The sequence below is a fragment of the Emys orbicularis genome, chromosome 8 (genome assembly GCF_028017835.1).
Source record: "Emys orbicularis isolate rEmyOrb1 chromosome 8, rEmyOrb1.hap1, whole genome shotgun sequence".
Lineage (NCBI taxonomy): Eukaryota > Metazoa > Chordata > Testudines > Emydidae > Emys > Emys orbicularis.
This window is the reverse complement of record NC_088690.1, coordinates 31,696,845-31,705,000: the sequence shown is the minus strand read 5'-3', so window position 1 is coordinate 31,705,000 and position 8,156 is coordinate 31,696,845. Positions and strand designations below refer to the sequence as shown.

Genomic DNA, 8,156 nt, shown 5'->3' with positions numbered 1-8,156 from the left:
GAATAACTGGAGGCTGAGCACCTTAAAAGCACCAGAAGCTATTGATACTTAAAGGGGGTCTGTGTATAATGGCAAGTGCTGCATTAGAGAAGGGGGGAGGGAGAGGAGAGAAGAAATCAGCCAAATTACGCTTGGTTAATTCAGAGTAACAGATCTGCCCCCAAGTGAATTGGAGGCCTTGAATTAATTCTGTTATGACAAATCAAGATAAACGTTCCCCCTAAATTGCATGCGATTTAATTAATTTTTGAGATCCTGTTTTTTTTTTTTCCTCCTAGCTAATAGTTCACATGCTCCTGTGCTGTCATTGTGCTTGAGTGGGCAGACTTCAAAGTGATATTAAATAACCAACTATTAGATTTACCTAGCACGTCCTATTGGAAAAGTGCCATTTAATTACCTAGCCTGTTCAATTAAAGGGACAGCATTCCCTGAATATAGCAGCTTGCTGTTGATTACCAGGGAAATAAACTCGTTGCCTGGCGGCTCCCTCCCCTCCCCTCCATAACCCGCACGGCAGACTGCGGCTGCGGCCAGCCACGTGAATGGCAATGAGGAGCGCGCTCTCCTCCCCCGCCCCTGGAACTGGGCTCAAGCGCCTGCCCCGGCATGTCAGCGCGCAGCTCCACATTGAAGGGGTGGCCCCGTGGCGGCCGGGCAGGTTTCCTTCAACTCCTCTTGCAAACCCGGCCCGGTGAACTTGTCTGAACGGATGAGCTGCGGGGATTCATGCATCCAGGGAAAGGAATGGGGGGTGCAACACGTTGTGAGAGTCCTCGCGGACAGGTTCCCCTTTCTCTGCTTTGATCCTTGTGTCCCTTCCTCGCCTAGCTGGGAGAGAGAGACAAGTCACCCATTCCCCACAGCCCTCGAGTGAGGGCGAAAGGAGGGGCGCACTGCATGAGACATTTGGGCAGGGGAGGATATGCAGGCGCTGCCCCTTTAAGAAGAGCCTGGTTAATCCTTCTCTTCCCCCCCCCCCCCCTTCCCCCACGTTAGAGGCCAATTTTGTTAATTAAATGTTTTGTTTGCGACGCAGCTCTCATTCATTTCGGACACGTCATTCCGAGGAGATCTAAGCCAGGGACCAGATCTCATTAGATAAAACCTATCAGAACGAAGAGAAAATGGAGGAGACACTAATTAAAGCTTTTAATTGTGCGGATTCACTGCCACGCTGCTGCTTTATCTGGAATCTTAAGGTGGGGAGGGCTGCGCACTCCCCTCCCTGCACATGGGGGGGGAGGCTGCATTCCCACCTCCCCAGCCCCTTCCCAGGCAGGCTGGCCTTCAGTGAAAGCTGCTGCTGCAGCTCTTAGATCTGTAGAGGGCTGTTTTCAAAAACCACAGCCCCTCACGTCAGACAGTTTAAAAGCCCCTTAATAAATCGGTCTGTGGTCCCTGCTCCGGGTTGGGAGCAGCCAGCCCCTTTCACGTGGCGGCTGCTGGGCTGATCAATCCTCTTTTCATTGTGATTCACGTCTAATTTTCCCCTGTGGCTCCAATTAAGAGTTGTGCCTATGGATTTGGCCTCAGATAAGGGAGTGGCTGCAAGCTCCCTCCACAGCAATCGGAGAGAGGGCCCCACAGAAACAGACACTTGCAGAACGCTGCCAATCTAGCGGCATCGATTCAACACTGAAAGGTAGGGAGAGGAAGAGGAGTCAGTTACACCAGCGAGCAGTTGCGGTCCCACGTGGAAGACGGCTGTGAAGCCCAGGTAAACAAGGATCATGATTTTTAGCAACGAAGTCCTCTAGCCTAATGCAAGACTTTCTGAACCATCCTTGCATACACTATCCAGTTCAAGTTTCAGGGAGCCCCTTTCAATTGAGAGGTGTTCCTTTGGTAAATCAAATTACACAGATCCAGAGAGGAACCAGGCAATAGAACAAGGAGATCAATTCAAAACCCACACCTGATAAAAAACATATTATTCATAATCGCCTACATTAAAATAGTGGGTATTAAATTACGGCCACACAAAATTGGAGGAGATTCCAATAAGCATGCCTGAACTTGCCTTGGGGATACAGGGGATGCATCTTCTCTTTTTAATTAGTAGTAATCAGAAGTGAAGGTTTGTTTGATGGCCTTGGTTGAGAGATGAATCTGTACCATTCAGTGCATCTGAATAGTAGTGTCAATTTTTCCACTTCAAACAAACCTCTTTTCTTAACACCGTTCTGCTCTATTTAATTACAATTCTGCCAGGCTTATGCTGTTGCTTCGGAAGAGGACCAGAAAGCACCATTATAAACCTGCATGTGCTGATTTCCTAACATTTACTTACAAAAAAAGGTGAAATTAATCCCTCAAATATCTATAGCTGTATTTCTTCTATTTAGCAGAATGAGGATGCAGGCCTATAATAGGACAGAGGTTTCATTATCAGAATAAATAAGCATCCTTTTACTCCATTATTTTAACTTAATGAGGTCTCCAAGAAAAGTATTCCCACAAATGCAGCACAGTGCTACATCCAGATCTCTCACAATTTGGAGTACAAGGTAAGTGTTTCATTAGAAACAAACTTGGAATATTTATAGCCAAATGATTTACACATGGGGAGGAAAACTTTTCAACCTTTACTGAAAGATAAACCTGGAGTAACTCTTGACATTTACAGTAAATGAAAAGTCAAACGCATTTAAACAAAACAACTGTCTTAACTAGGAATTTCTCTTATGCCAGAATGTAGGGACTTGACTTTTTGTTTTTTAATTATTGGATATTGAAATAGAACTGCTCCTTAAAGCATTCATGTGCATCAGTCTATCAAAGCATTTACTCAAATTAAATGTGTAATCCTTCAAAATGCCTCCTTTTAAATTAATGAGTTTAAGGAGCTTGAGTTCACCTGAAAAGATCCTATAGGCACCTGACCTCCTGAATTTTTTCCATTCATTGCAATTAAACTTGTTGGACAGGATACTGTACTGTACTTCAACTGATATAAGATTAATGGGGTTTAGTTCCCCAGCCATCCCCCAAATCTGAGGCATGTGAACTATTTAAAACAAAGGAAATCATGTCCCTTAGATTCTCTCAGCTTTTTCTATATTGAAAATTAGAGAAATGTGGGTTCAAAGCCTCTCTCTAACAAAGTTGAGACAAACATTACCACTGTTTTTTTTGGCTATAAGCAGAATCTCTGGCCCTCCAACTGATGGTTAATCAGCGCTTTTACAAAGAGAACAGAGAATGAGTCATTCTGTTTCCACTCAAAGGAGTTTAAAGGTGCTTATGTAAATATCATAATTAATCAGATACTAAAAGGCAGGCATTTCATTATTTAGCACCTCTACCGCAGCCTTATTCAAGCCCAGGATTTTAACATTTACCGTTTAGAGATTCACACTTCACCACTACAACAAAGCAGATTAATTTAGCCTTTCTGATTGCTGTTTATTTTTAGTTAGGACTTGTTTTGTGCTGACAAGCACTTTAAAATTACAGGCCCTCCAATCTCTTCTCTTTGCTGGGCAGCCCAAACTGTGGCTGGAGAAAGAGCCAGAATTATTCGAGATTTTACCTTCCTTCCCCCCGAAGTCAGGGACTGACCAATCTGTGTCTCTGATTGCAGGAACTGGCCTGACCTCTCCTCTGCTATCCTGCGTGCAGGTACAGAGTTGCTCCTCCCCGCCCCTTGCTGGGCAGCCTCCTCTCTCTCACCTGATGTAGTCGTTTCTGCACAGGATCATACCGCTCTTGGTGTAACAGGAGGTGCCGATGTCCCCCAGCTGAGCCTGGCAGCAGGAGCACTTCAGGCATCGGCTGTGCCAGTAGCTGTCCATGGCGTAGAGCAAGAAGCGATCCGCGATCTTCCCCCCGCAGCCTGCGCATCTTTTCCACGAGAGGGAGCCAGCAGTGACCGGGGGAGGTTGTGAGCTGCTGCCCGGGTTCACCATGGTCTGTGTAAGGAGAAGAGAAAGAGTGGGGGGGAGGTGGTTAACTCCAAGCCATGAATCGTGTCCATGCCCTTCCCGGTGTGATAGAGGGAAGTGGGGGGCAGAAGGGGGGGATGGTGCAAAAGCACACTCCGTTACTTGTCTGGGGCTTTGTTCTGGATCCACGAGCCTGCCTCCCTCCCAACTTGTCACCGGTGGCCTGAGCTTTACTGCTGTCACCCTCTTAAAACGAGGCTCTGGTGCACCCCAAATGCACGTGCACACTGGGCAACATGCACCGAACTTCGTACCCCACCTGGAGTCCCAGGGGTCCGGCACGATTGACATGAAAAAGGGAGAGTGGAGCGAACAGCAAATTGGCCCGCAGCCCTGCTGAAGCCATGTTCCCTGCGCAGGCAGAGCTCTGGGAAATGCAGCTGCACTTCACAAGTTGGGAACAGTTCAGGGGGTTTGTGCTAAAGGAGAGATATGGGCAGCGTGAAAAGTTGTGAAACTGGTTTTTCAAATCTCCAAGCCATTGTAATGCCGGCTCCATGATTGTCCCAGATCTCGTTTTTATTTAGACGATCAGTGGAGTGTTTTCTCTGGGTTTTTTAAGACACTGGCCTGAATAAAAGATAATTGAACTTTAGAACTCCTATACAAACACACTCCACTTTTGTCTCGCTAATCTGCCCTTGATCAGCAATTTAAATGCTAAACCTTTGTTACGCCAAAAAAAAAAAAAAAAAAAAAGTTTACTGATAATACAATAGACCAGAACATTCAAGTGCACCACACTCAGGCTGGATCATGGCTGCCTCCAAAACTGCTAAAGTGCTTTTTTCACTTTCTAATAAATGCTTTTTACAAGCGGGACAACTGGGAGATAATATAGGAATCAATTCATAAAGCTTATTCTAAACCGATTAATTTGTTGCCTCCAATCCAGAGTCCAATAAGCTCCTAGTGTTCCACTAGTCATTTATAGTATAAACAGATCAAGTTATTTACTGCCAATTAAGCAGCATGTTTTGTCTTTGTCCTTTGTAAACCGTATGTGCTCATATCGAGGCATCTGGCTATCTGCTAAAGCCATTCAGACTGATACCTCCAAAGGAGGGAGGGCGAACTTTTCCTGCCCACTGGCCCAACTTGACTACAGGGAGCCAGAACTTACATTCCTTAAATAGGCCGATTTTAAGCACACATTTCCCCAGAAAGAGTTCCTGAACTTCTGTCCAGTGACCGCACAATAAACCAGAAGAACTGCACCAATTAAGCTGTAACAAAAACCCTGAGACTTTGAAAAGAGAACCACTCTAAAAGCCATTAGCATTGCATTTATCTGAATGCATCATATACCTTTATGTAAATTGATTTCTGATGCATTTGCTCAAGGAATTGCCTTTTGTTAACAGTTTCTATCCATAACCTAAGCGAAGCTACATTTCCTGCTTTGAGACTTTAAACCTTTTTTAACGTTTTAAATCACTTCAGAGCTCTTAAAAACCCAAGACTCCAAGCTGCCTTTCCCCAGTCTTGTTGAAGAGTAAATATATACTGTATTTTAAAAAAGGAAACGTTACACTGAGAAAGGCATCCAGTAACCCCATTAAGCTAAAGCTCTTAAGGACAAGCAATACCTTAATGCTGATTAAATCTAAAAGAGATGAATCAAGAGGACTGACCAGAAAGTGACTCCCCTGATAACTAAGGACGGGCCCTCATCAAGTTTCATTTAGAGTTGGGGGGGGGGGGAAGCTTTTAACTTAAATAGGCTTACTCTAGTAATTACATAGCCAAGCAATTTAGGTCCTGGGATAGAGTCAGTGAAATAGAAAGCAGAGCTGGCAGCTAGAGGCAAAATAACCCCCCTTTTAACAATGTCTCTGGTGTTTTTTAATGGAGACCAAGGGAGGGACAAGCGCAGAGCTGGCAATTTGTAGTTTAAAAAAAATGGATGCTTAATTCATGTCTTGGTTTTAATTAGGTGATTCGCCGGATTTCTCCTGGATTGAAACAAAAGACGGGGAGGGGGATGGAGGGGAGGCAGGGAATTGGAAAGGAGAGAATTAGGGAGCTCACTTTGATCTTTCCTGCCACTGTTTCAAAATAGTGTTTACTACAAAGAGAGCGGGTGGCGGGTCCTCACACCTCTTTCCCTCAGTTCACCACTGAGCCAGGCAAAGCCCTTTTCCTTTAGCCGCCGGGAAGAGGGAAAAAGCAGCCCAGAGCAGCAGCAAAGGAGCCTTTTGTAAGCAGAGACAGCTACAGTGCGTCCGGCCCCGCTGCTGCTCGGCTCCCCCAGAGTTTACAGGCACCCTCCTTATCTAAGGCGACCGATTGAGTTTACTCGAAATCCGAGACGATGGGGGGGGGGGGAGCGCCAAAGAAGACAGAGCGCATGCAAAAAAGAACCTCCTTACCTGTTTCCCCTCTATATTGCAAGAGGTCGGGGAGCAGCGTCGCTCTGGTTTATAGGGTGGTGTATCGGGGGGAGGCGGTTTTCTTGCAAAAAACCAACACAATGCTCACTGGCTGGGGCTCGCGTCCGCCGGCAGAGCCCCCCACGCCAGTCAGTGCAGCCCGGCTGGCAAAATACAGACGAGAGACGTGCGGCAGAGTCCTCCCTCCAGCCCCCGCTTCCTGGAGGGGAGCCGCGGCGCTCAGTCCCGGCCGCTGGGCTGTAGGCGCAGGGCGCCGCTGCAATCGCTGGGTAAGTTTGGCAATGTGGCTTCACTTTGTATCGCTCCCCCCGCCCTCAACCTCCACCCTCCTTGGCCGGGTCCGGAGCCTCCTGCAGCAGAGAACCAACCGCCCGCCGCTCGGGAAAGCGCCTCGGAGCCCCACGCACGGGCAGCGGGAGAGGGGCCGGGGCGAGGAGCCGCTGCTGCTACCGCTGGGGTTCCGTGGCGGCGGCGGCGCTGGCAGGACTCGCAGGGAGGCCCCCTCTCCGTGCGCGTCTCTTTCCGCCGCCCATCCACATGTGTTACTGACAGAGCAAAATCCCAACTACATCCCGGCTCTGCTCCTACCGTCAGCCGCGCGCAGCCAATCCGCCCCCCGCTTGTTCAGGCGGAATAATAAAACCTGCCAATCCCCGCCAAGACAAAGGAATGAGCGAAGGCGAGAGGGGGGGAAGGGGCAGGGAGAGGAAGGAGGGAGTCAGGTGGGAAGCAGCAGCCTGGCTTGGCTAGGGAGCGAGGAGAGGCTGTGCTTGGTGCTGCTGATCAGCGTCACTGGGGGGGGGCTGAGCGTCCCCTGCCCTCGCTGACTGTGCTGCCGGCTCTGGGGGGAGGCTCATAATATTACTGCCCCTTCCTCCCCCCCCCCCCCCCCGCGGCCCTTCAGGAACTTGAGAGAATCATTTTTGATCGCATAGCGACCCCCCTGGGAACAGGTTGCAGTGGGTCCTCTTTAAGTGTCTCCTACCTGCCCTTTATCAGCCCTTTTACCGTCTGTACAACAAATGCCCACACGCCAACTGTTGGGCTTTCCTCTTGCATGGGGTTATATTTAGAGCTCTTCTGCCTAAGCACTTTACATGGGTGGGTAATATTACTCGTCTCCTTTAAGTGAAGCGGAGGGGGCTAGGGTACACATAATCACTAAACAGACAATTCTGCTTCCTTTGGCATCAAGGGCTGCAGGATCAAGTCCTAATCTAGTTTATCCGGATACTTTTGTTCAGAAATTAGAGCAGGCACTTGGGACCGTATTCTATACACACACAGCTCCCCATGAAAGGTGTGTATCGGAGGCCAGAATTTGACCCTTTGATAAGGAAAAGACGGGGAGGGGAGTTGCGAGTAAAGTGGCTCTCTAATTCTGCCAGTGGGATAGACCATATCAAGCCATTGATTTTTAAGTACTCCCCACTGAAATCAATGGGAAGTTCTACTTAAAAATGAATGCCACTATATAAGACAGTATTATTAATACTTCATAAAGGTTTAAAGGGGGAATATGTTCTACACTTGGCTGGCAGTTAACTGCACAGTGTGCCACTTGAAAGGTACTACTGCTACTCTAAAAAAGAAACCCAAACAGTATGAAAGCCAATTAGAGGAACTAATATTCAGTAGCTATACATAGTGGAAAAATTAAATATTAATTGCACAGTTCTCAAGTCCCCAGCATAGCACACAACACAGACAAATCTGGGGGGGACAGACACTGCAACTAAAAATTAGTAATGAAAGAAGCTTTCAATATAACAGTGGTTTTCAATCAGTGGTCTGCGGACCCCTGAGGGTCTGCATA

At 47.6% G+C, this 8,156-nt stretch overlaps 1 protein-coding gene across 1 annotated transcript in view; it reads right to left on the bottom strand.

Moving 5' to 3' along the window:
* The window catches only part of LMO4 (LIM domain only 4), a 15,398-nt gene extending 8,837 nt beyond the window's left edge, over positions 1–6,561 (bottom strand). The window contains exons 1-2 of the mRNA XM_065409270.1: positions 6,320–6,561; positions 3,676–3,914 (exon numbers count right to left, since the gene is read on the bottom strand). Coding sequence (XP_065265342.1) covers positions 3,676–3,911 — 236 coding nt within the window. The 5' untranslated portion in view covers positions 3,912–3,914; positions 6,320–6,561. The remainder of the gene's footprint in view (positions 1–3,675; positions 3,915–6,319) is intronic.
* Between the last annotated feature and the right edge of the window lie 1,595 nt (positions 6,562–8,156).